Source organism: Typha angustifolia, chromosome 4, assembly GCF_048772165.1.
Source record: "Typha angustifolia cultivar Huaian chromosome 4, ASM4877216v1, whole genome shotgun sequence".
In the NCBI taxonomy this organism is placed as follows: domain Eukaryota; kingdom Viridiplantae; phylum Streptophyta; class Magnoliopsida; order Poales; family Typhaceae; genus Typha; species Typha angustifolia.
This window is the reverse complement of record NC_133242.1, coordinates 4,281,776-4,309,409: the sequence shown is the minus strand read 5'-3', so window position 1 is coordinate 4,309,409 and position 27,634 is coordinate 4,281,776. Positions and strand designations below refer to the sequence as shown.

The window sequence follows — 27,634 nt, the reverse complement described above, 5'->3', positions numbered from 1 at the left end:
AGTTGTCCATGCTCTTTAGGGCGTATGGTTTATTTTTTTTTCTTTAGTGCCTGAGATTGTTCTGAATGTTTCTCTTTTCTATGTGTATAAAATTTGTAAATATGATTGAAATTAATGAAGTTATCCGTAGCTTTTGAATTAAAATACATTCCACAAACTTAATTTTGATGGATCATGGGATAGATCCATTGGACAAGGCCAAACACCTTGGGGGTAGTTGCCAGAAATGATCAAGTGGCTCTATTTCGATGGGTTCTGCTATAGAAGCAATCCCTTGCGCTCCTTCAGACTATCAGTATAATAGTAGAACACATTTTTGAAAGAGTCACCATGGAAGGCCCTTTGGGTGATCTGTGACATCATCCATGGTGTAGAATACTAATTTCTACTTTTGTAAATTTTTTTATTACTCATACTGATTGGATTTGTAATAGGACAGTCGATTGAGTTACCCATTTTGGTATACAATAGTCCATTTTTTTTTAAGAGCTGAACATCTCTTGCTTTTCTCCCCGATCTTAACTGTATTCTTCCTTTTGACGCTTCCAGGAATTCTCCTTTGGCGTGATAATTAATCTATAGCTTATCTAAGAGCTCTCATTTTAATTAAAAAAAAATAAAAATAAAATACATTCCACGAAGCCAGTATGATCGTGTCATCTCACGCGATTCCCGCTCGAATATATTGCCTCGATTCTATTCGCTCCTACCTTCATATCCATTTAGTATTTAACTTCGACTCTCATTTCTTACCATTCTAACTCTCTCTCTCTCTACGCCATGTACAAAACCCGGCTCCAGGAGCTGTGCCAGCGGCGGATGTGGGCCCTCCCGGAGTACACAGCCAGCCGCGATGGCCCCGACCACAACCCTCGCTTCCACGCCACCGTCTTCGTCAATGGAGCCTCCTTCGACTCCCCCGAGGCCTCCAAGTCCTCCAAGGAGGCCCACAACAAGGCCGCCATGGTCGCCTTCGACCACCTCGCCGCCTCCGCCGGGGAGGTACCTCCATCCCCTTCCGCTCCTCGGGCTCCAGGTGAGCGATTCTTGCAGTGATCTCGATTGGGGGTTTGGGAATCGGGATGTTGATTGATGGGATTTAGGGGTTTTGCTAGTGGAATTGGTTAAAAGATGGGTTTTTATGGTGGTGGTGGATCGATTGGGGACATTACTGTGGCTTTTGGGACGTTGGTTCATGAGCAAAAAATGTGTGATCTTTGGTTCTATCTACGTCGTCCCATCTGTTTATATAGATTTTGGGTGAAATTAAGCGCAGAAAGCATAAGGAAATAACGGCCATCTTGCTTTTGGGCATTTAATTTTACCTTCTCTCGGTGTGCAATCAGTTTGCTGCTTTTATCGTTTTTTTTTTTTTGCTACGTCAGTTTAAGATAACAATAATATGTAAGTCGTTTATGTAGATTATTGCCTTTATCCTGATGTTTATGCAGATATTTTGTTGTCTTTAAGAAATTGAAGATTCTTGTTTACTTATTGCGACTAATGATATTTTCCCATCCTCGAGAGAACAGAATGAACGCATTTGATTATGTGAAGAGAACTGGTGTGTTATTGTTTGAATATTGTTGGATAAGATTGCTTTGGTACATAGGAACCTTATGGCCATAAAGGGACCAATTTCAAATCAGATTAATGATGTCAAAATCTGTTTAATGTAGCTAGCCTTGTGCATAGGCATGCTTCCAAGTCTGTTTATTTGTCCCTTTTTCATCTATAATTAGGTAACTACTCTAGTCGTTGGTAGCTCTCTAATCGTGAGTCTTTGGAAGATCTTATGCTCCAATTCCGTCTAAATCACTTGATTTCTATACAACTCTTCGAAGTCTACGATGTTGATCATTTTAGAGAAGATCCTCAATCCTTCGACTGGATGCACAACTTGTTCAAGCTATTAATGTTTGAATGGTCAGTATCTCAAATCCAACATGCTAAGTGGAAAACATAATTAATCTGTGTTTTCAAAATAAAAGGGAGCTATGTCATCTGACCTCCCATCGGCTCATATTGGTTCAAGTCTGCAAGTCGCTCAGTTTAGCTTTGATGCTTCTGTTTCAAATAGACCTGGAAGTAAATGTACAATTTAAAATTGATTGGAAGTGAACCTGTGAATAAAGATGCACTAATAAGCAACGGAACATTAGTTTTACTAGTGTATTAAATATGTGAAATTTTAGGTACTGTTGAAAGGCTGCTTACATACTTGTAACTCCTTTTTTCCATCCTTTTCGTTGATAAGTGGGTTGTCTTGTTCTTATCCTTATGTGATTTATTTCATGCTAAGAAAAGTCATTCCTACGAATTCTTGCCACTCTTGTTGTTTTTAACTTTTTTGATATCCTCATTTTTGATATTTTCCTTGTAGAAAGCCAAATATCTTTCAAGAATCAGCTGCAGATTTATGCACAAAAGAAAAATATAGAACTACCAATATACAATATTATAAGTGGGGTTTCACTTCATGCCCATTGCTTCAAGGCTACTGTTAAAGTTGATGGGAAAGACTTTGAAAGTCCAGAATATTTTAAGACAATTAAGGAAGCGGAACATGCTGCTGCACGAGTTGCTTTGATGTGTTTGCCACATGAAGAAAGTCAACCAAAAAAGTTACCAGTCTGTTCCTGTCTTGCACATCTGTTTATTTTGCGCTTCTCGGATTTGAAGTAAATGTAAACAAGGCTCTTCTGTTTTGCAGGATGAATCAATGATGTACAAAAACTTTTTACAGGAATTGATGCAGAAAGAAGGCTTATCCTTACCTACATATACAACAGTCAGCGATAGTGCAAGTCATACACCTAGTTTTTCGTCTACTGTTGAAGTAGAAGGTGAGCATTTTAAGGGAGACGTTGCAAAGACAAAGAAGCAGGCAGAGATTAATGCTGCAAAGATTGCTTGGTGCCATTTAAAAGAGCGTAAGCCACTGTTGCCTTCTGTATTATCCTTTTAAGTCTTTTCTCCAACTTGTTTGATGCTATTGATTCTAGTCTTTCCTTCTAGCTATTTCCTAGTGATGCTAGTCAGTTTTTAACCAATATGATATTGCTCTTGATGCTAAGTTTTCCATTTCTTTTCTTCTGTTTTTAGAGAAAGTTTAGATAGTATACTATCCTCTTGATACTTGTTAATGATCTTTGTGTGGGCTAACTTTTGGTACTATTGTACAAGCAAAATGTTAGAGCATCACATGCCAAGTTCAACCCTGCATATCAACTGTTCCTTTTCTTTTTCTAAGAGAATTCAGAAAGTTTATTATTTTCTCTTTATACTCTTTGGTGTCCAGTACACTTTCTGATTCTCTGCAGTCAAGATGAGATTTAATATTTTTGTTATCTACAGGGTTTACTTTCTGTTGAGACTCGATGAAGTACATGTTTTGCTAATTTGTAATAACTTACAAGCAGTTCTTAGCTTAGTCAAAGAATTACCAAGCCACCATGTGGTGTAATTCTCATGAGCAGGTTCAGATGTTTACTATTTAGTATTTTGTCTGGATAATGCCCAGCTTCTCTTTACCTCCTAAGTTTCTGGCATATTCAGCTTGTATATTTGACCATGGAAGAGATAGCTAGTAGCTTCATGCATTCGTTTAGTCACATTTTTGAATTGATGTCTGAACGGGTTTAAATTTTTGGGTATCCTTGCAGGTAGACAGAGCCGGCTTTCCTATGCTCCTTCATTAAATTCCTATGTGCAAAAGCAACCTGAACCTTCTTGTCAACCGACTGTACCGATATTTAGCATGATCTCGGAGAAGGAAAGTGCTCTAACACCTCCATTAGCAGGTAAGCTGAATTCCTCAATTGTTGTTGTGTGTTTGCTTAAAGCAATATATTGTGAATACATGCATTAATGTATGCTCACTTTTGTATGTTTTGTATCACTTATGCAGCTCATTTTATAAAGCCTAAGCACTCGTTCAATTGTGGAATAAGAGTGAAACAGTCATAACTATTATAGTTTTAATACTAGTATAAATTATTATAATATTTAGTTCAATACTAATCATGTTTCCATCTCTCTTGATTCCATTAAATCTCTCCCAGATGGTCAAAAAATCAGTGTACTTGATATAATGAGAAGTTCTGGAAACTTCGAAAATGATCGGTCAGCCCCTCCTCATAAGCCAGGTGCTGATTATACAATGAAGGATGGAGAGTTGGTGGAACACACCATGTCTAGAGATATGAGGTCGTCATCTTCTACATTGGCTGATTGCTCTAATCGCACTGTTGCAAATATAGTTAGTGGATATCCTAAGGGTGGAGGAAAAAGTTCATTGCCGTGTAACAGAGTTCATGTGTATCCAAGGAAGCCCAACTTAGTATTACCTGAAGGTGCAACTGAGCTTCCCTTTAGCGATGATTTGTGGGTGGCTGTCAGCCTAGATTTCGCAAACAATGAAGGTAAAGTGCAAGTATCTTCTGATGTCTTCTTCTTGGAAAGAGTCTAGTTGCCACTGATCTTCTTAGCTTGACAGTTGCTTTGTTTCCTATTGCAGGAGTCAACAGTTGAACCGGCTGTTTAAGTGAACTAAAAGAGAAACATATTGTCTCCTGATACTTATGTTTTATGAATGTGTTGATGATACATTAACACTGTACCATTGCAATTAATATTGGTCGTCTTTAGCTGGTCCAATCCCTGAAGATACTGTACTTAAGCACCAGAGGGCAAAAACCATACTTGTAGGATTTCCATGTTCAGTCAAACCCCAACGTAGATATGAACATTGCTCAAGTTCAGATGTCTTCAGTTGGACTCTCCGTTGTCGGATATGAACATTGCTCGTTCCGATGAACATATGAGAAGTTGGTACTGGTTTTTGGCTTCAGTCTTCTGTTGCATCTTTGGAATAATGTGAATGTCTATAGTAATATTGAATGGCATGGTGATTATTATTATTATTTTTTGCAGTATTTGTTGCCATCTATTATTTGCCATTTTCATTTTGATTATGTAATTGAATTGGATGGTAACACTACAGATTGACAGTTATGTTGAAAGCAAGGAGGGTATAATATGAGCCATTTTAATCAATCTACCTATGAAAGAAATATTCTCGGATTTAAATCCCAGAGGTTATAATTCTCTCTCTAAACAGAGAAAAGAAAATAAAAATAAATGGAACATAGATGATTACCAACCCATTCGTAAATCTACAAGAAAGACAATGATAGTAGATGAAAGAGGATTTATTCATAATTTCAAATAAGGGGTTGTGCTAAATTCCTTTGGATAAGTAATTCATGAATATACCTATAGATCCCGATAACAGAGGCTTATTCATGAATAAACCCCTTATCGGCGAATCCGACCCGATAACAATTTCCAAATCCACATTCTGTACACTGCCGTCTTTCTACTGTCTTCAAGCGGAGAAGCGGGAAATAAAGAACGCCTTCACCTTTCCAAGAAGAGGTAGGCGGAAGGCATTGTTAATTGTTAAGCAAGTAGAACTCCTTTGTACCTCCTCTTCGTCTTCGATGGGGATCGATCCAAGTCTCTCCCCGCTGCTTCGAAACCTCAAGGTGGATAACCCGTGGACTCCGCCGAGGACGTGGGAGTCGATCCCCTCCGAGAGCGGAGCTCCTCGATCCGATGGTTCCGGTCAAGGATTCCGCGATCCGATCTACGAATCAGCTTCAGTCTATGTAAGAGAAATATTTTGTTGATCACTTCGTTCCGTTTCCTTCTTATTTTTGAGATTAATTTGGGTATTTCCCGATTCGTTCTTCTCGGGATGCGTTTCCTTTCTATCCTTGTTGTGGTTTTCGGGAATCTGGATGTTAATGGGATGCTAAGAGACGGGGTGTTGGTAGGACGTTGTTTGGCGAAGAATTTAGTTGTACATTTGATAGGACCAGTTCTTGAGATACAAATTGAGATCACAGACTTGTACTTTTCAGAACACAAATTTGCGAAAATAATTTGCTAAGAAATGTTCACCTAATGTCGGCTGAGATATCTATCAGAGGTTCTGGCAAGAGTTTTCTGGGATAAAAGATCAAATTGCATGGCATGCGGTCTTGAAATAACATCTCTCTATTTGGGTTTAGGAATTAATGCATTGATGTTGTTCAGGCATCAGGTTGAGATACATTAGTACATAGGAATTGTCAAAACAGGACCATTACTTTTTGAATAATGAATTGATGCGCAACTATTCTGACTGAAACGAGCCACTTCTCTTTTTAAACAAAAGAAAGACATTCTTTTGACTTCACTTATTCTATCCTCCCAACTTACAATTTAGCAGATTTATTTTAATATGCTTCAAGTATGTCTAATGTACTTTGGCTTTTGTGATATGTGGTATTTGTATTAAGCTACATGGTAATTTCTCTTAGATATAAACATTTCATTATTCTACTGCAGGATGGTGCCTTGGTTCGATTGTCCATATATGCTTTGCAAGGTGTGAAGTCTGCTTTAGTTGAAATTGAGGAGGTCTGTAAAGCATTTTGTTCAGATCCAGCAGATAGAACTTCTCATCGTGTTCCAAATTTGTGGTGCCGTTCGTCAAGCACTAATGCTTTAGGACATATTCTGAGATCTATCAGCTGGACAGGCTTAGTGGTTTTTTCCCTTCGGAAGTTTGTGAATTTTTATCTTTTTCCTAGCCAAAATGTGACTAGAGAAAGTAGAGAAGGAGCGAAAGATGAAGATTTCCACTGTAATGATGTTGGAAAGGAAGCTCCTTATAGTTTAGTGAACCAAGCATTTTCTGTAGCTGTTAAAAAAGTTTTAGAAGGGTACATTTCTGCCCTGGATACTCTATTGGCATCAGTTAAATTGAGGCGCTCAATGCAGAGCAAAAATGCACCTTCTTGCATTGCTAATGGAGCAAGTGGTAACAACAGTACTGGTTATTCCGAAATTACTATTTTGGAGGTTTACCTACACACTGAAGAATTAAGAAGATATATTGGATCTATTGGAAATATTTGTTTTCCCAAGTTTGCAGATCTTTCCTTGTCTAGAGAGGATTTGATGATTGATACTAACTTAGAGTTCCACAGCTTTCCTAAGGGAGCAGATCTACTTTCATATTTGTATGTTCAGCTCCGAGTAAGCCATCCTCTTTTTGTCTTCATGTGTTCTTATACTTTTATGTTATTTGTTTGCATGAGCAGCATGTTGCAGTAACGTTAGAGCCCCCCCTCTGTCAATTTACTGGAAGTGTGATCTCCTCTGGTAGAATTTTTAGCTGGATATTGTTTTCCTATATCGCCATGTCGTGAATACCACTGTTCTGTATCTACTAATTTTATGTTTAAGTCTTCTGCCATGGTTCTTGGCTTCTTATGGCCACATTACAATTCAGCCTGTCAAAATTACATCAGCATTTATTCTTAAAGGACTAGAAATTCTGCAAATACATTCATGATATGTGTTAATTTATCTGAAGGCTTTGAACTTCCAATTTCATTATGTTTTATACCATTTTATCAAGCAAGTTTGTGTAAATTCATATTTTTCTGTTATCTCTGGCATCTTTAAATATACTGCCTCTGGGACATCATAGGGGGTAAATATTCTCATAGGATCATTAATCAGTATTTTTGTTTCAATTTAGGTGCTAATGCTTGATTTTTAATGAGGTTTTTGAGTATTCTTCCTCAAATAGATTGTTAGTGGTATGAAGCCTTAACAATGTTATGTTTTTATTAGCAGCATATCACTAATTTTCTTCTTTTCTGTGTAAAATGCTTTTGATTACAGGGTGACAACTGATATTTTCTTTTCTTTCTGGACTTTTTTGTTACTTTAGGATGCTGATCCAGTTCATCGTGGACTCCTTAAATATTTATTCATCTGCTCTTGTGAACCCTATTGTGGTTTTATCAAGTCATGGATTTACCGAGCAAGTATCGAAGATCCTTATGCGGAGTTTCTGGTAGCATACTTGGATGATTTACTAAATTCAAATTGTAATGTAGCTTTGGGCGATGATATGTCACTAATCAGTGTCAAGGTAGTATTTCTTTCCCTTGCAATATTTTGGTATCAGAATCTTGAAAGCTTGAAAAGGTAGTTTTGGAAATATTTTTATTTATTTTTGCATACACGTCTGCAGGACAAATGTATACTTCTATGTGCGCATGCATTTATAGTTAGCCTGCTATATATGTTTGCATGCTTATGTCTTGGCTAAATGTGTATTATGGTACTTGTTCTTGACCATTGGGAACTGTGATATATGCAGGAGCGAAACAATGTGTCTGTTCCTTGTTTTCTTAAAGATGTTTCTCGTCCTCTTCTCCGAGCTGGACAACAGCTTCAAGTTCTTGTAAAGCTTCTGAACTTGTGCAATCTTTCCATCATTAGTGGAGGAGCTTTTATCTCTTCCGATCTGGCAAATCTGGAAGAAATTCTTCCTTGTTGGTTTGACTCATCTGGTAATTCTCGATTAATGTTGAACTCATTAACTTTCTCCAAAAAGGGAATAGAAACCCTAGTACATAAAAGGGAAGTTATGTACAAAACAATGCTGGAGAAGGTTCAAAATGTTTTCTCGAAATTTGACATCAGATATCAGTTGATGAATCACACAGTAAGAGCCAAAATTTCACTCTCTGTTAATGTTTTGCAACTTCAATGTCTGGTACATTGCTTCCTTACTGATTTCAAATCACAAGTAAATTGTTATTGGATATTCTCATTACTATCTCTGAGATTTATTGATTATTACCTATCCTAAGCACTGTTTTAAAGGATACTTTATAGGGTTCATTTGCCAACGAAATAAGGATTGGGATAAAATGAGGACTTATCCAGGATAAAGGTAGTTTTAATCCCAATTTCATTTTGAGTGTTTGGTTGGAAAAAGAATGGCACGTATTGGATAAAAATATGGGATAAGAATAGTGTTTGGTTGTGATAGGTGGGATAAAGGATAAAATTTATCATTAACCTTATTTCCCTTTCCTTAGTTTGATATTAATAGATATATATTATTAATTTTTTGAAGAAATATGAAAATTCTAATTAGGTGAAAACTTAAATATAGATTGTAATTTTTATTTCACAACTATTTAGAAATCCCATTGAGTTATTTTATTTTACAACTATTAAATTTATTTAGAATTCCTTTGGACAGGGTCAAATTTGTAATCTGGTCTTTTCTGATAAAGGGGTGGGATATCTCAATTTTTTAACCCAGCCAAAAGTTGGGATAAAGATAGATATCCGAATAAACCCCCTTCATCCTTTTTTTAAATCCCAGCTTTCTGTCCTTTGTTTGGCAATATTTTTTGGGATAAAGGAGGGTCGGATAAACCCTCTTATCCCAGCTATCTAAATGGGCCCATAGTTATTTCTTGTTCCATGTAGAAGCTCTTGAGTTACAACTACGAAGTCAACTACTGCTACTTTTAGATGTTTCAAATGCTTGATTGGTCTTATGCTAATTGATTTCATTTAAGTCTGTACCTCTTTATTCCGGAGGTTTTGTTGTGGGATGTTCACTTTTTAGCCCTTTTTAAGTAGGCCTTTACTGGAGATCCGGTACAATTTAGTTCATTAGAGCAAAATGATGTTACTATAGTCCTACATCCTCATATTACTTGAGAGCCCAAAGAGAAGGGGAAGTAAAATTATGAGCTCAAGAGCCCAATCAATAGGATAAGAACCTATGTGGAGAAGTAAAAGCAAACCAAAATAAACAATAGCTTTCATCAATTTCATTAGGCTGCATCCTTCAAATATTTTTTAGAATTATCCAATTGTTTTATAGACATATTTGAGATTCATAAGAGATGATTATAAGGCCTACTTTAGAATTGTTTGTCTGTGTCATATGTACTTGTGATTCATAAAAAGATAGTGAATAAAACAATGGATTTTAAGTCCAACGGCATTAATATGGCTCTTTCAAAATCTATATTGTTTAATACATAGGGCAGCTCATGACATTTCAAATTTTATAGAAAACCAGGATTCACAAAACATTATTTAAAGAAAGAGGAGCAATCTATTCAAGTCACCTGAATGATAGATCAAAACTTTGGCCCTTGCCCTTTAGATGTGTGAGCTTTTGAGCTAAGAAATATCATTTAAACTACTATTTGTTTGATATAAGTTTTGCATTGTTATGACTTCAACCCTTTCGTCAGATTCTTATTATGATCTTTCTTACATACCAAATGAATAAATTTATTGATTGTGAAGTTTAGTCCATAACCAACTCTTATCATTTACCTTTTGTCTCCCTAATTAGAACTGTTTCTGAATATAATGTTTTCATGTTTTAATGCTTATTATATAGCTCATAGTCTAATGCATTAGATGGCTTATAACTAACTTTAGCTGAAATACATTTAGGTAGCATTTGGTTGTTGTTATAGGGTAAAACCCAATTAATGTAAAATCCGACAGTTTCTTTGCATGGTAAGTGCCAAACTCTGCAGGTTGGCATGCCTGGTATGACAATCCATGTAGCCATGCATGTCATATGTGAAGTATATGCCTCGATATGTACATGGATCTGAGATACTACAGTGAATACTGCCACCTTTAGATGAGATTTGAAAATATTCAACAATTTTGCTGCATCGATTAATAGTCAATATGGGATCCTAGTAATAACCAATATTTTGCATGAGGTTTGCCATTGTCAGGAGAGATTTTGGCTGAGATAATTTTCTAAATTATCAAGTTTTGAATTTTAGGGCAAAGTAGGGTTTTATGTATTTACTATGGTTAATTTAGTTAATCAGAGAACCAGCTAGATGATTAATGGAATTCAATTCACTACTAGAAATATTCTTAGTATGACTTGTTAGTAAATTTGGCTAGTTGTGGGCCTTTTCATGAGCCCAGGTCAGTCATTCAGGGTATGAGCGGCAACTGCTATGTATGCCCTTCACATTGAAGGATGAAATGACACAAACAACACAGACTGAAAACTGATTTGAATTCTATTAGGCCATGTAGGAGTTTTATATTTCGGGTTGCTACACTTTTCAGGTGAATATTAAACCATTTTTGGACTGTGAGATCTCTAGATTCTAGAATCCTACATTTTCATTTGTATGGACAAGAGAAAAGTTTCTGGCAATAGTTTATCTCAGCTATTTTTACGGTTTCCTAGGCCTTTGTTCACTTCAGGTATAACTTTTTATTATTCCAGAATAACAACTAAAAATCATAATTAACCTTATTCTACAATACAAACACTATTCATCAAATTACATTTTATACCACACACCAACCTAATTACTAATTTACTCTTGATATCTATTCCATCAATTTATTTGATATCAAATTAAAGGTACTCATAATAATTTTATAAAAAATAAAACACATTTTTTCATATTTTTCTTCACTTTATATCACATTAGAAATAATTATTATATTCTTATGTTAGAATATAAGTGAATATAAGAATAGTTATTCCTGGAATAAAGATATTATTTTGAGAATAACAAAGATAAATACATATTTTATAATTTACCTTATTTATGAATTAAACGAGGCCTAAATAATACGTGGCTTGTTTCTTGCTTACTGATATGTTGCCTTAGCTTGTTCTGTTATTACTCCGTTGTCTACTATTTTTGATTGAATGTTTGTTAATTCTCAGCATGCTCTTTTACAGAGCCAAATTCTCCTTTTGAGGTTTTAATTTTAGAAAATTCCTTTTTAGGTAAATCCTTATGGTACTGCACCCAACTTTCTTGGTAAACGAAGTATGAATATTCCAGCTATTTTGGTTTCTGATGAAGACTTGATGCATTCTGCCAACGCCAACAGACAATCAACTATCATTGTGTATGTTACTAATCTGCCATTCTTCCTTCACAAAATTTATTTTGTAGTGCGTCGTATATCAGTCTTCTATAGTTAAATATTTTGTAGTTTTTTTGTCTTTTATCTCTTGCTACATGCTACTTGAATTCCTTTTTACAATCTTTTCTCTCATCAGAAATGCAAGCCGGAAAGATACCGAGGCTTCTTATACATCTGACGAATCTTCGTATGAGGGGGATCCATTACAAGTTTCAGAATTTTCTTCTTCATGTAGTTCTAGAGATGAAAATGAAGATGAAATTGATGAATTTTGTGATAATGTATCACAGTCAAACCTGTCCTCATACTATGCCAGTACAAACGGATTGCAGATCAGAACTGAAAAACTATTTCCTGCTCAAGTATCTATACATTCTATTAATAAAGGAATTAATCCTTCCATTACTATCCATCAGCATTACGAGGACAAGAAGTCAAGCCGGAGTCCTTTTTCTATTCAATCTAGTGAAATAACATATAGTTCAGTACATAGGACATTGGATGAAGATTATCAATATCTTAGATGCTGGCCACTTGGGTTACTCCTCAAGAATCCTTTATATAGCAACATGAACTGTTTAATATCTGATAAGATGCACTCAAGTGAGGAGACAACATGCACGACTTATGAGAACACAGACTCCCTTGAAAAGAAAGAATCACCTTTTGGTGATGTACTTTTTTCCTCAAGTTCTAAATTAGATCCTCTAATGCTGCTCAGCCTCACGAATGACAGAAATAGACCTCAGCCTTCACATTTGAACCAATCATTGGACACTAACTTCAGCACTAACCCCATGCTGACAAAAGCTGCTTGGTTTCATCGAGAGTGCGTTTCAAGGGATAGAAACCACATAAAGAATCAGAAACAATTATTTCCATGCTTTGACTTCTCATCTATTGTAAATCCTTGCGAGGTATATTCAGGAAATATGTGTTCCAGTCCTCACAATGGTTCTCAGGTTGAAGCTCCTGTGCTTGTGAGTTCTGGTATTTCTACCTGTAAAGTGCATGAGAAATCTGCTGACTTTGTTCAAGATAATGCCGGAAGTCAGGAAGTTCCAAGCCTCATTTCTTCATCAAAAGAAGCAACACCTATTCTAGAGAACCTACCACCAAATGCTTCTGGTGGAGCTGGTTGGGTAGGATCTTTGAAATATTCTGGTGATGTGAAATGCAGTACTGGGTATATTTGGCATGGTTCAGAGATGGTGTCTGAGATTCCAATTGATGTCGTCATTGACAAATGCATCATGCAAGAAATCTTACTTCAGTATCCTTGTAAAACGTCACTTGCACTGGAAGTATACTCTTAGTAAATGTTGTCTCTTAGTAGCAGACCAGCACTTGCCTCAAATTTTCTCATAAGTCAATTCATAACTTCATAGTACTTGCTGCAAACTTGTTCTCATCATAATATAGTAGTTAATATGATTCTCCTTTATTTTTCTCCTAGTAGTTTTTGCATCTGAATAAGTGCATTACCTCACTGTAGCAAGATTTACTTGCTTTGAGTCTCATCATGTTTCCTTTCTGTGCTATAAGTTGTTTGGCAACTAAGATTATCTTTTTATTATACATTGCCACATCGTTGATAGGCCACATCGACTTAGGCATGACCATGTTAGTGCACAGAACTAGACATCAGTGTTTTATTATGAAGAATTACCATCTTCCTACTACCACCTTGGTGTATCATAGTGCTTTTTTGTGTCAAATATGAACGTAGGTTTTACTAGTGTGTATTCAAGATTGCTGCATAGAAGTGTATCAATCAGTAATACCTATTAATATGTCTAAATATTGCTTAATGTGAGTTATGAAATAATTAGGTTCACTTGTACAATGCAAATAACTTCTTGATGAGTTTAGTTGCTTTGCTTGTGTTGAATATTTATTTTATTTTCTGTAAATAAAATAGAAGGATTTAATACTTCATTAATCTCTTACCATTTGTCTTGATTGCTCTAATAGTAAATAACTTAGAGCTATCTGAATATGCTGTTTAATCAAGTAGATAATATGGCAGCATATTTTAGATTTACAGGAGAACCACCTTTTATGCCCAGGAGCCAAGAGTGATAATATTGGTAATGTTAACAGATTCTCCTGGCAAGGAGAGACTTAATCCTTGTTTCCTTAACTATGAAAGATATAAGTACGTTAGTAACTTTACTATAAAGTTGCTTGAGGAAAGATTTGATCTGCCTGAACATTTGTTGGCACTACGGCGCTACCATTTTATGGAACTGGCAGACTGGGCAGATTTATTCATTGTTTCTCTTTGTCATCAGGTACTTACTCTTAGTTATGCTTATGTGATTCATCAAACCTTGATAAAACTATGGATACAGTTTTGAAAGCCTCTCTAATTTTAATATTTTTCATGTAAGAAATGGTCTAATATTGAGCCTGAGCGAAAAATAGTGGAGATTCAAAGTTTCCTAGACTTGGCATTACAAAGATCTTCATGTGAGTCAGATCCATATAAAGAAAGGCTCTATGTTTACATGAAAGAACAAAGCGTAATTCCTCTTTCAACTTCTGCTACTGGTAGGTACTTTCTTATTTTTGGGATATACACATCATTGCTGTTTTTTTTTTTGGTTAGATTCTCGAATAATTTCCTTGTTTCAGACTATTTATAGCCTAGCAATTTTAATGGCAGGTCTCAATGTTTTTGATTCTATGATACTGGGTTATAAAGTTGATTGGCCTATCAGTATCATTATCACCCCAGATGCCCTGAAAAAGTATGCTACAATTTTTGGTTATCTCATTCAAGTCAGACTTGCTGTCTTCTCATTAACTGATACATGGTGCATTCTAAAGGTAATCTCATTTAATTCCACTATTTGTCATGCATGTTCGCTGCTATAATAAAGTTCTTGGAGTTAATCTTGATGATAGTTCTGCAATTCCTATTCCCTTGTGATCTCAGCCTGGTCTAGCTGAGAGGCTTATTGAATGCTCAGCATAACCACACATCTGAACTGTCTTAAGAATTTAGTTACCATAATGGAAGCATATCTACCATCCAAATTCTTAAATTGAACATATTTCTTTAGTTTCTTTTACAGCTCATTAATCTTTTCTCTTTTTGAGTTTTTATTAGTGCCATCTAATATGTTCCGGACATCTAAAGTGGCATATAAAATCTCCTACTGTAATGAAAACATCCTCTTTCTAAAAGATGCTGAGTTATATGTCAGAAAAGGAATGAGAGAACATCACATTGTAAATTGGTGAAACCTACATTGGTTGGGAAACTGATCCCAAAGCTTCTATACGTGAATAATATTATTGTTAAAACTTGAACTAGAAGGAATGAGAGAAAATCACATTGTAAATTGGTGAAACCTACATTGGTCGAGAAACTGATCCAAAGCTTCTATACATGTCTGCATGAATAATATTATTGTTAAAACTTGAACTAGAAGGATTTATTGTTAACTTACCAATGATTAAACTTGAAAAGATTAAATCATCAAGAAAATTAATTTCACTGCATAATTTACCTTGACAATATATTTAGTATTTGAACGGACAATAGTTACCAACTTACCATTGCCAGTTGGCCAAAATTTTCAAAATCTTTCAAGCTGTTCTACTTGAGGCACTATATTTTCCTATTTGTTTATAAGCATTTGTTATATATCAAGGCATATCTTAGTTACTGCTTTTCATTTGATGAATTAGATGTTATTAGAACCTTACAAATAGTAAAATTGAACCTAATCTATGTGCTACAATGCTTAATAGGCCACTAAGCAATCAATTTGTCGCTGCCGTCACATGGGATCTAATGCAATGAAAGACTTCAATGCCTCAATGAGAATAAGGTACTTTTAGTATTTTCTTATATTATTTGTTACTGGTATATCTAGAACTGCATTTACATTGATTTTGGATTTTGATCCTAATGGAACTTACTTTTTAGCATTTCTAGTTGTTATATGTACATATTCCTTGATAAGTACTTTTTTTTTACTTTATATATGACCAACCTTGTTTCTTGATAATATAATATCATAGCAATTTACATTTTACATCAATAGGTGATGTCTCCTCTTTCCAATTACACTCACTATTTGTTCAATAGATAATTTTGGCATTTGGTGAGTTAGCATGGTATCATAGCAAGAGATTTTGAGTTCAAATCTTGCTAAGCCTATCTTGTCATAAAAATCTGACCATAAAAAAATATCTTAAGCTCAGAAGAGAGGAGCGTTAGATTATAAAAGATAAAAAAAATCACCATCGTTCTCTAATATATTGAGCTTTTAGATTAATTGATGAGTGTTCTAAAGATACATAAGATTATTCTTTTCGACCCCAACTTTGAGAAAATCCTGCCTCCACCATGTGTGCAAAGAAAGTATACCCAGTTACCTACCACCCTGAGACTCTGGTGCATCTTCTTTCTCATGGACCATGATATTTGTTTGCACAATAATGTCATAACTTACTTCAGTATTCTCACACATCTAGTTAAGCATATGGAAAACTTTATGAGAATTGATTGCTTTTCTTGTAGTGATGATTTAGTATCTCTTTTGATGAGTAGCTCTCTAATAAGCCTCTCTTGTGCTTCCTAGACAACAGATTTATCACTTTGTGTCAACGCTGCAACAATATGTACATTCTCAATTATCTGACGTATCATGGTTCCGGTTTCAAGACTCCATGAAGCATCAGGTATAAACTAGTAAAAGTATGTGTGCATATATATGTGTTTGTGTGTGTGTGTGTGTGTTTGTGTTCACACACATAGGCATGCAAATATATTTTACACTGTGATTTAACCATTTCATCTCATATGGTTATGCAAAATGCACTGGAGTTAAAAAATCCTGCTAGTCAGGCAAAACCGATCAATCATGCACTCCGTTTCCAAATGTAGTATATGTAGCAACTAGATTACTCTTTGGCAAAGGTGAAAGGTACACAAAGAGGCTGGAAAAGAAAAGAGACAGTAGTAGAATTCTAAGAATATCAAGATGTCATTAGTTGCACCTTAACTTGATGTGGTTAAGCTGTGGGGAATAGATAATGCTGTCCTCTTTCTTGAAATCATAAACCCAAGTTCAGAAGATCTGCAGTAGCGACTGACAGAAGGGTCTACATGCAGAATTAGATATTGTACAAGGGGATATGTACATAGAGGTTTACATGAAATTTTCTCTATCTATTGAGCACTTCTAGGTTTATACGCCAATCAACTTGAAAATTTATTTCATCTGTCCGTATCTACTTTATGTCTTTGCAAATAGTTCATCTGTCTGTCCGTGAATCCATATGCTTTGCAATTTGATTTGCATTCAGATACCTGGAGTTATCTGTATATATTGAGCATTTCTTGGTTTATATGCCTATCAACTTGAAAATTTATTCATCTGTCCGATTCTACTCTGTCTTTACAAATACTTCTTTTGTGTGTCCATGATCCCATATGCTTTGCAAATTGATTTTCCATTCAGGTAATTAGCTTTCATGTTTCTTGACTCATTTTCTTTTTCTTTCAGATTTTAATTAGGGTTACCATTTTCTATTAATCGCCTTTTTCTTGAATGTTTTCTACCACCTAGAAACCAGAAGCTGGTTGTTGAATGATATACTTATTCTTCTGTGGCCACTGGTTATGTAGGTCAAAGACATGCTGGACTTAGAATCTTTGCACATGTCGTATCTTGCTGATGCTATGTACATGTGAGTAGACATTTTCTTGTCAGTCTTTAGAGTACAAGCTCCTCAATGCTTTTCATGAAAAAGATTTCCATAAATAATGGTCACATTCTGCATCACATCATTATTCAGTAATTTTGTATTATTTAGTGAATTATGCTATTACTCCTTTTTCTTTCATGAAATGCATTGCACATTGCATATATGTATTACCACTTCTACATAATTAATTATGACTACCTCCTATGAGATATTTATTTTAGTAAATTTTTTGTTCATTTGAAGTAGATATTGGGTACCTTGTTTTTAACTTTCATTTTATTTTGTTTACACGTAATTACCTATGCATCTGTGCCTACTTGTAAACCATGACTTATACTTCACTTTGCAAAGAAGAGAATCCAGTTTTTTCTCCGAAGCAGTGGTGAAGCAGGGCTATATCTTAGTTCCAAAGAAAAATTGTAACGGCTCGAAATTAGAATTATGATCGGCCATATAGCCCAATAGAGCTTGAGATATATGAAGCCTTAAACATTTAATTGCTAGAATCCAAACAAATAAATAACTAAATTGATATCAATAACTTTGAAGGGTAATAAAGAAATCAAAAGTTAACAACTAATGTGGCAAAGGATAAAACTCAAATCCTAAATGAAGGAAAAAGGATCCCGGTGCATCATATTTGTTCGCTGTTGATCAACATTTCAAATGTTTAGAGAGAGTTTTATAAGCTAGTAATTCTAGCTCAGTGGGTAAATCTACCCGTTAGCAATTGAAAACCATAATTTAGATACACGAAAAATACCAAGCATATTCATTATAGAAATAATAAAGCACGAGTAATAATAATGCTAGTGATAAATTAATAACATGTTCATATTTCATTAAGCGGAACTTCTCAGTGTCAATAAATCTCTAATTGGGTTAATGCTCGTGGATCCAAATCAACTAAGTTATCTAACTGTTGAGAGAGATTAAAGACACCTCAAGTGATTTCTAGTCTAGCCTAGGGTTGTTTCCGTACCCATCATAGTCACCTAAATTGATCACCATAGTGATCAAGAATAGATCTATTCCTTGGATTTCAAAATAAACTTTAATCATCACAAGGAGATTTTCGATCTAGCCAAAGATTGTTCTCAAACTTATGTACTCATGATTTAGGTTCTACTTGCTAAATGCACAAGAATAACATTTCACAAAGTATAACATTCCCTGTGCGTGGAAATATCATGTTTTGCTAAGCGTTGAATGGGTTATGGATAAACGGTACAAAGAATATTGCTGCGTGGAGATAATGTTAATCTATGACTAGTAGTTTACACATTTTGTAAAATATGATACGGAGTAAAACTAAGTGAATTCACTCATATTATGACCCGAAATCGAAATCATGACTAGTGATGTACCTCAATACACTTGAAATACACGAAGTCTTAACTAATATTTTTTAAAGTTCCAATATGGCAAGAATTTAATTATGAACAACTTCAATAAATATAATCCAACAATAAAGAAAAGACTAATGTTATCACTAATGTATCTCTAAGCAAATTGAATTAACAGATAGTCTAAAATATAAAGACGAAAAGAATTAAAAGATAAAAATGGTAGATCATAAGTGGAGGTGGGATCCTGGTGTATCTCGCTCAGTCGCCACCAGAAGGTGTCACTATGTGATAAATGCACCCTGTTTCTCCTACTAATCGTTGAGAGAAATTCGAGTCACCTCAGGAAGTTTTTTGATCTAAACTGAGGTAATTCTCTAACCCCGTTAGAGTTATCTAAAAAGATCATTATAGTAATCTTAAATAAGACTTTCCTCTGGACTTCTAAGTAGACTTAAATCACTACAGAAAGTCACAAGTTTTACACCGGAACTATTATCCAAGGTTTCAAAAATCGGTATCGGGATCGGGATCGGCCGTCCGAAAAAACGATACGTATCGGCTGTATCGGCCGTATCGGCCGTATCGGCCGTATCGGCTGCCTGTATCGGATCGGATTATTTTAATTAAATAAAATTCTAAATATTATTAAAAATGTTAGAGAAATTTCTAAAAATTTAGAAAAAATTATAAGAAAATAAGAAATAATAATTACTCACATATAAAGCCTAAAAAGTAAAAATATCTTTTTCTCTTTCTCTTCTTTTCTATTCATTCTCTCCCACATTCTTTTTTTTATCTTTTTCTCTCTTTCTTTCTCACCTTTTTTTTTTAATCTTTCCCTCTCCCACACTCTCTCTTCCATTTTCTCTCTCTCATGCCCCATTTTTTTTAATCTTTCCTCTCTCTCTCACTCTCTCTCTTGCTCTTTCCCTCTCTCTCTCCTTTTCTCTCCCTTCCTCTCTCTCCCTCACTCTCTCTCTCCCTCTCTCTCTACTGCTGCTGCTGTCAGCAGACAGCTGTCTGCTGCCTGCTGCAGCCACCTGCAGCAGGCCAAGCCGAAACCGAGTGGTTTCGGCCTGGATCGGGATCGGCCGAAACTCAAATCCTTGCTATTATCTAAGTCAATATCCAATATCAATCATATTTTTTCGCTAATATTCACGATCATAAGAAATTGTTATTTTGCACACAATATAGCAATGCAATGCGTCATATATTATGCACATAGAATTATCATATTAAATTTTCACATAGAAATATGTTCAAATTGTACATAGAAAAATATATGTTTATATAACTAAATATGAAATACAAGATGGATAAAAATATGAGTGAACCTACTCACTTTAATTTGCATGAAAAGACTGAAAACTTTAGTCCACTTGCTAAAATTCACTATCTTTAATAATAGAGAAATAACATAATTTTAATTGTTTATTAAATTTTTTATGTTATATAGAAATAATGTGATATACACCTTTTCATGATGAATGTTATTTTCTTTTTAGACTTCAGTGATAGAATAGTAATTCAATGTGGTTAGGAGATATTATATTTTGCACCCACCCTTTTCTTTTCTTTACAATTTACAACTACATTCCAGACCTACTCAAAAGAACATTTTCACTCTTTATTTAATCACCAACAAAAAGAATCTCAAGTTTGAATTAAAGCAGTTACTAACTTAATGCATCAAGGCTTAGTATTCTTCTTTAGTCTGAAAGGAGATCACTTCAATTTGTGTTGTTCGGTCAAGTATAGGAAATTTGGAAAATAATTTAATGAAAGCACCTCTTTTCTTCCTCTTTATCTTGCTCAGCCATTTCTCTTTTCGGTGTCTTCCTCTATGCCAATATCCTCTTGAGCAAGGTGTTTTTTGAGCACACAAGCTCTCTAGAACATGACCTCGAGCCAGTGTGAAGCTGGTCACAAGTGAAGTGGCGATAGACCTAATCATTGGGCTTGACCCACCTAGGCCCCGGCCCAAACCTGCCTAATTTTAACTGGCCCTTACCCGACGTCAGTTTGTTGGGCAGCATGGGCTAGGCCTTTGCTTGCCTGGCCCACTATGTACCCCATCCCTTGTGGCTTAGCCCACTATGCCTATTTGTTTTAATGGGTTTTTAGTCCCACATTGGATATTTAGTTAATTGTATACCACTATGTAAGTATGTTCCTATGAAAGCTAACTAAAATACTTTTATGGGAGACCCATTACACTTGGCTCATTAATTGTATATGGAATTTTTCATAACCTAGCCTGTTACATCTGGCCCAAGTCCAATATCTCACGGGTTTGTGGGCGGTAACAAGTTATAATATTTTGGCCTAGCTCAAACTTAGTCTGACCTGAGTACTTGATGGGCCTGGCTGCAATCAAAATTTTGAGCCCGGTTTGCTTAAAAAAGCCCAATCCGAACCCGGCCCAATTTGCCTAATGATCACCTCTAAGTAGCAAGTGGGAGTATTGTTGGTGTGAAAGGTAGTCATTAAAGGGATGGCATAGTGTCTGCCACTATGCTGGCAATTGTGCAACAAGGCAAGACTGCAAAGGAAGAAGAGAAATATGAGGTAGGCCACGAGCTCTTCCTGAGCAGAGGCTCTTCCTGCCAAGAAGAGTGATTGCCACTAAGAAGTTGAGGGTCTCTTGTGATTTCACAAAGCTAGTAATATAATTGATATTAAGGTACTTTTTAAGAGCTAAAACCAAAATGCAGGGTGATTTTAGACTATTCAAACATAGGGCTGTGAACTGTAGAAAATGAAAACTGCATTGTGCAAAATAAAACTTAACACTGCCTAGGTTAACTAAACATGGCTGGGAACAGATGCAATAAAGTTGCTGTAATGCAAAGGGACTTTGCTACATAATGCTTGATGTCATTGAAAATATGTGTTGCACGCTCTCTCTCTCATGGAAAACTAGTTTGGACTTTGGAGAAACTTTCCTTAAAGTTTATAACTAATCAGAAATTATTAGTGGAACCCTTTTCATATATACTTATATTAGGTGCTGGCAGGGCCGAGCAACAGTGAGTCAGTGGCCAAATGACTATATGATTGGTCTTTTGGCATGAGATTGGAAACTAGGACATTTATAAACTCAAGATACAGGCTTGGGCTCAACCTGGTATGACCCTCTTGTTCTGAATATTAACTATTACATTACACAGCAACAATCCAAATGGTTGGTTAGGACTGAAGGTTTGGTTGTGGTACCTATCAGCCATAAGGCAGAGGCTAAACTGTATGTTCGCCAACCTGACTGTCTGATTGCTTGAATTACATATTGCCTTTGCCTTATGAGAACTGCTACCTGCGATGGGAATTATGTGCGCGAAAATTATATGCATCTGAAGTTCTGAACCACAAAGTACTTGACTGGTGGGATTTGCTGACTTTGCTGAGGAACTTCAAAGCACATAATATTTCCTTTATTTTGTTACCAAGAGCGTTTTCCATTCCCCCTTTTTGGTTGGAAAGGGTGGAAACTGATTATTATGAATCTCATGCATTGCTTTCTGTGCTCATATGTGATGGATGATATAGTTGTAAAAGGTTTTCCTATTAAGCAGTATTATTTACTATTTAGCCTGTAATGATCACTAAAGAAAATTACATCTCTTTTCTTGACAAAAGATTTACCTGTTTTCTGCATGGGTATTAGGGTAAGCAAGTGCCCAGAAGATTTCCATTGACCTACCGACCTACATTATAAATTGGTTCCTTTGTTATGTCTGGTATGTTCAGTATGCATTTCAAGGATTCATTCTAATCATTCTTTATGTCTTCATATCCCAGATGTTTCTTGTCTGTTGAGACTAAATCAATAGCTGCTATCATCAAAAACATTTTGCAATGTGCTATGGACTTCCGGTTGTGCTTTGGTGAATTTGATTTAGATGCTGGATCAGAAACAGATCCCTTGAACTTGCAATCTAACATAAACTTTTCTCAGGTAATTTTCATTCTCTGCTATAGATTTGTAATGATAATCTGATTGCAATAAGTAAATAATGCTATAGTTTAGATTATACAATAAAAATATGACAAATGTGCATCTCTGTGACATGAGAAAGAATCTATATCTTGATAGTTCTTACAATCTTATGCTCGTTAATGTAAATTTAGCTGAGCTGCAGAAATTTTATGGCATATATGGATAACCATTTGCAGAGCACATTTGTGCGTGCATAGAAGCACAAGCTTTTTTGGTTAATAATAAGTCAGAAAGTTATTTCAAAACATTATTAGTGCTCTCCAAAAGATAATAGTGTGCACAGAGTAAGCTATCTTATGTTTGGGCCTGTGTTGAGGAAATGACAGATTTATTGTCAGCCATGAACCAAGCTATCTAAAAGATTATTAATGCCCTCCAAAAGTTAATAATGTGCAGAGTAAGCTATCTTGTGTTTGGGTCTGTGTTGAGGAAATGGCAGATTTATTGTCAGCCACGGACCAGGCTACCTTTAGCAGGAAGCTGTTATTTGGGTTCTTTTTTTCTTTCTTTGTAAATGGGGAAGTTCAAACTTGAAGCCTACAATGGTCAGCGTGCTGTTGTTTGTCGGCCATCAGGGAATATTACAAACGAGAGCAATAAGCGAGCTTATCTCTTCTTGATCATTGTTTTTAGGGTTTTGACTTTATGCCTCTGATCATCCTTTTATCATCACTATGTTCTTCTCTATTTGTTGGATCTATGCTAGGATCTGGGGATAGTTGGGAGGTTTTGAGGGATAGATGTTGCCTTGGTGGTCTCAAAATGGATTTGTCAGGCTGCTAGAAAACTAAGTTGATTTCGACCTTAAACCCATCCAGATCCAAGTCTTTAATAGTTCTGTATGGTCACAAGTGGCAATCAGGTCGGGTCGGGTCAAGATTATACTAACACGAACACGACTCGTTTATTAAATGGGTTGAAATTACTAAACACGAACACAACCCAATTATTAAACGAGTGACCTGACACGATCCATTTAACCCGTTTAACAAACAAGTTTTTTATAACACATTTACAACCCGACACGATTACTTTATTTCCAACACATTAAATGAAGCCTGATAACCCATTTCACTATAATCCAATTACTTATTTATTTTAACATTATATATATATATATATATATTTTTTTTACAACACAAATATGGATGATTGTACTTTCAAAAATTAACAGATTAATCAACACAATACTAACACTTGTCAGCGTACATATTTAACCTATTTTATACAACACAGATAAGAATGATTATACATTTAAAATCTAATAAATTATTTATCAGAATACAACATTAATCAACATTAATCAACATTTGCACTTGGTTAAAGTCTTCTTCCAAGCTCTATCCTGCCAAACCAAATTTGTGTTGTCAATAATAGAAGAAAATAAATTATGCTTGCTTGATATCAAATATTATTAATTTGATAGAGCACATCAGGAGAAAATTAAACTTAAGAACATCAATAATACCAAGTGAATTTGTCAAAGAAATTCATTCAGGCCAGACAAAGAATCAAAACAAAAGGACAAAACCCATTAATAAAGAAGTTTTACTTTTAGCAAAGAAACATCCAAAAGAACAATGTGAGTGTGGATCCTTGACATACCTGTTGGAGAGATGGTGCTCTTAAGCTCTTCCCACGAGGGAAGAGTTGCTACAAGCCATAGAGCCATCTTGGGCTAGGATGAGACTAGAGTGGGTAGTACCAATGTTAGTGTAGTTGCTCAAGGGAAGGTGTCGACGGTCGGCGTTGTGTAGCGCAAGATTTTAATGGATATAAAAAAATGAGAAAAGTTAGGTTAGGGCTGTTGGCATGAGGAGCATGACCCAACAAAGATGATGCAAGCTGATTGATGATGCATGAAGAGGACAATGCTGCTTGAGGAGGGCTAGTTGGTCTCGCTGTGCGATAGTGCGAGGAGAGTAGGAAGAAGAGACGGGGGTGGGTGCGGCGGAATGGAGATGACTATGGTTAGAGATTGAGAAAGATTGAGATGGGGTAAGTGAGAGGTTGAGTTATATTATATTATATTATATTATATATATATATAGTAAGGGTTAACGGGTCAACCTGCCAACCCGACCCTACTCAATCCATATAATTAAACAGGTCAAATTAGGTCAAATGGGTTAGTGTTATAAACTCGAATACGACCCAATTATTAATCGGATTAGACAGGTTGATCCGTTTATGACCCAAACCCAATTAGACTAAACCCAAACCGGTTTAAAGTCCGGGTTATTGTGTTGGGTCGATTTTTGCCACCCCTAGCCACAACGGCGAGGGAATGGTAAAAAAGTATAGTATTTCATGAATGTATTTGCAGTTTATATGGGAAAAGTATAGCTCATGGTCCTTGAATAGGTCAATCCATGTCCAATTTTCTTACTCAAGTCCAATCTCATTATGTTTGGATCTTTCCTTTAGATCCAATACCTATGGATATTACTTTTGGATATTATTCAATGAATAATAGATTGTGTCTAAGTTGAACTTGAAGGCTAACTTTTGGTCCTGTTGCCGTGATTTTCACTTTTAAATCTTAATAACTCTTCTACAAACATCTGTAGATACTCCATTAAAATCCTTATTTGGATGCTCGAAATAAGGCATTTGCAATCCAATTTCTAAGAAATATCTGGTGTAACCAACTTGTATGTACAGTTATAAAATAGGATTTCAAGTAGGGTTCAGATCCTGTGAGACACTGTATGTGATGTATGTATCTGATTGCCTATTAGTTATATTGGTTCAGGGTCAGGTTTGGATCCTTTCATAGCCACTTGATTATCAGGCTGATTTTTGATGTTACATGGGTCAGATGTAAATCTGACTGACTTCAAGAAATGAGGATAGAGAATTTGGTTGTAACAAATTAATGTAGACGAGTAGGCAGTTGTGGTTCATTTTTTAGCACCTGCCTGACTAATCACTAGATTTTCTTAAATCTCAAGTCTTAACTCTTTGCTACTTTGATGAATGATGCAGGTCTTTGCTATTAATACTGTCTTTGAGAAGAACCTTAAGGATTTGTATCTCTTGTATTTGAAGTCCCCAAAGCATGGGGAGTTTAGTCTTAGCCGTTTCTGGGGTTATCTAAACTACAATGACCACTACTCTTCTACAATCAAGAAAGACATGGGCTACTTTCATCTGTGAAAAGTTACCTCGAATGGGATACTGAATTGCTACAGAGACTTATCTTTAGAATAGCCCAGGAATCAGATAAGCATGCTAAAAGGCCGGCATACAGATCGCCATTTTTTTATGTTTATAGCTTGGATTCCTAAGTTCATGAGAAGCTTATCTCGCAATAAGTTTTTGAAAGAAATAGAAGTCAAGGCTGTTGGAATCTGCCAGCAAACCATCCATAAATGGGAAGATATTCATATTCTAACTTTTTTGTGCCTTGTGTCAATTTACGTGGATTTGTGCTTCTGTGCACCTTTTTGGGCAAGTGCTTATATTCCTTGACAAGAACAAGATCGCTAAGGTATACAGAGTGGTCAATGGATAGGACCTACCAATGAAGCAGTAAAAGGAAAAATATGTTTGCCCTTCTCCACTATTGCCTGGATGCAGATGTGTCGGTTGTAATTTGAGAATCAGCACTTGTATACTTCTTCAGCTCTCAGCTAGACCCATACAGCTATGAAGATGCAAATTCGATGATAACAGTTCCGCATCTGATTTTTCAGCTAACTTATTTACTGATTGGAAGCAGAGTGAAAATCACGTAACCACTTATCGCACTTGATGAAGAATGTAAAATAGAATTAAGATTGAATTTCGCACTGTAGTTTCTGTCAATCGCTTCAGGGTCATGGTTGGTTTGTTTGCTTTTGTAAGTTTACAATTAATAATTCATGTAATACTGCAGTAAACATCAGATGTAAAGTTGAGCAGTTGTTCCTCGTCCTGTACATTTGAGTTGATATTTTTGCCTTGGTTTCTATTGAGTTCGCTATAATGTTATTTAAGAAATGAAAGGCTTATTGTTGATGTGTAGCGCTTGCTTGTGGATGAACATTCAGAATAATTCTTGCAGTATCTGAACGTTGTGCTACAAAATTCATTTAGCTGCTCGATGCAGAAAAAGGGAAAAAGAAAAGAAAAGAAAAGAAAAATCTAGATCTGTCTGATATCCATATGTATTTTAATTTAATTTGGCCGTTTGTCATTTGGCTCGATTTTAATTTACCGCTATGTATTTTAAACTTAAGCCCTTAAACTCAACGGTTAAATTTAAACTATATAGGGGTAAGTTGAAATCGGATTAAACCATGTGGAGTACAATATAAAAGGCCGCACTAAGGATAAATTTTTTTTATTATTTCTTTTTACAGAAAAATGGGTTGAGCTTAATATATTTATTATAGAGAAGAGACCTTATAAGGGAGAGAGGGTTACGTGAAAGAAGGGAGAAGTAGTCCTCAAAAGAAATAGAGAAGAAGATGGGAAGCACCCATCCACCTCCAAATCTTTAAGAGGGAGATTATAGGATAAGTGAAAGTTCTAACCTTCTGTTGATAAACTCTGTTATTATGTTCATTCTTGGGCCATCAAAGAATCCCAACAAGATGATGAAATGCCTTGCGATATCTGCCTTGGACCGCGTCCTCCTCCATGAAGACCAAAAGGCTCAGATGGAATCCAAGGAGCTGGGGGCCTTGGGTGGTCAGCAAGAAATAGTTGGAGAATTAGAGGATGAAGGAGCATTGCAACAGTTGAAGATAGTGGATGGAAT

At 35.6% G+C, this 27,634-nt stretch overlaps 2 protein-coding genes across 2 annotated transcripts; both read left to right on the top strand.

Annotated features, from left to right (window-relative positions):
• The first annotated feature begins 614 nt into the window (after positions 1 to 614).
• Positions 615 to 4,942, top strand: LOC140758571 (double-stranded RNA-binding protein 1-like). The gene is made up of 6 exons (XM_073094767.1): positions 615 to 1,036; positions 2,384 to 2,631; positions 2,714 to 2,933; positions 3,666 to 3,803; positions 4,065 to 4,424; positions 4,520 to 4,942. Exons 1-6 carry the CDS (start codon positions 781 to 783, stop codon positions 4,531 to 4,533), a joined length of 1,236 nt encoding a protein of 411 aa, XP_072950868.1. The 5' UTR covers positions 615 to 780; the 3' UTR covers positions 4,534 to 4,942.
• A 447-nt stretch (positions 4,943 to 5,389) lies between these two features.
• Positions 5,390 to 27,416, top strand: LOC140759275 (uncharacterized). Its single transcript, XM_073095788.1, has 14 exons — positions 5,390 to 5,672; positions 6,397 to 7,089; positions 7,793 to 7,996; positions 8,228 to 8,575; positions 11,669 to 11,793; positions 11,948 to 13,084; positions 13,964 to 14,105; positions 14,205 to 14,364; positions 14,480 to 14,643; positions 15,574 to 15,653; positions 16,410 to 16,509; positions 17,459 to 17,520; positions 22,689 to 22,845; positions 25,876 to 27,416. The coding sequence occupies exons 1-14, from the start codon at positions 5,505 to 5,507 to the stop codon at positions 26,044 to 26,046; spliced, it is 3,711 nt and encodes a 1,236-aa protein (XP_072951889.1). The 5' UTR covers positions 5,390 to 5,504; the 3' UTR covers positions 26,047 to 27,416.
• The last annotated feature ends 218 nt before the right edge of the window (positions 27,417 to 27,634 follow it).

Coding starts and splice junctions, on each gene's coding strand:
- LOC140759275 (XM_073095788.1), top strand. CDS start 5,505: ATGGGGATCGATCCAAGTCTCTCCCCGCTGCTTCGAAACCTCAAGGTG. Junction 16,510..17,458: donor AAGACTCCATGAAGCATCAG/GTATAAACTAGT, acceptor CTGGTTATGTAG/GTCAAAGACATGCTGGACTT. Junction 22,846..25,875: donor CTAACATAAACTTTTCTCAG/GTAATTTTCATT, acceptor TGAATGATGCAG/GTCTTTGCTATTAATACTGT.
- LOC140758571 (XM_073094767.1), top strand. CDS start 781: ATGTACAAAACCCGGCTCCAGGAGCTGTGCCAGCGGCGGATGTGGGCC. Junction 1,037..2,383: donor TTCCGCTCCTCGGGCTCCAG/GTGAGCGATTCT, acceptor TTTTCCTTGTAG/AAAGCCAAATATCTTTCAAG. Junction 3,804..4,064: donor TCTAACACCTCCATTAGCAG/GTAAGCTGAATT, acceptor AATCTCTCCCAG/ATGGTCAAAAAATCAGTGTA.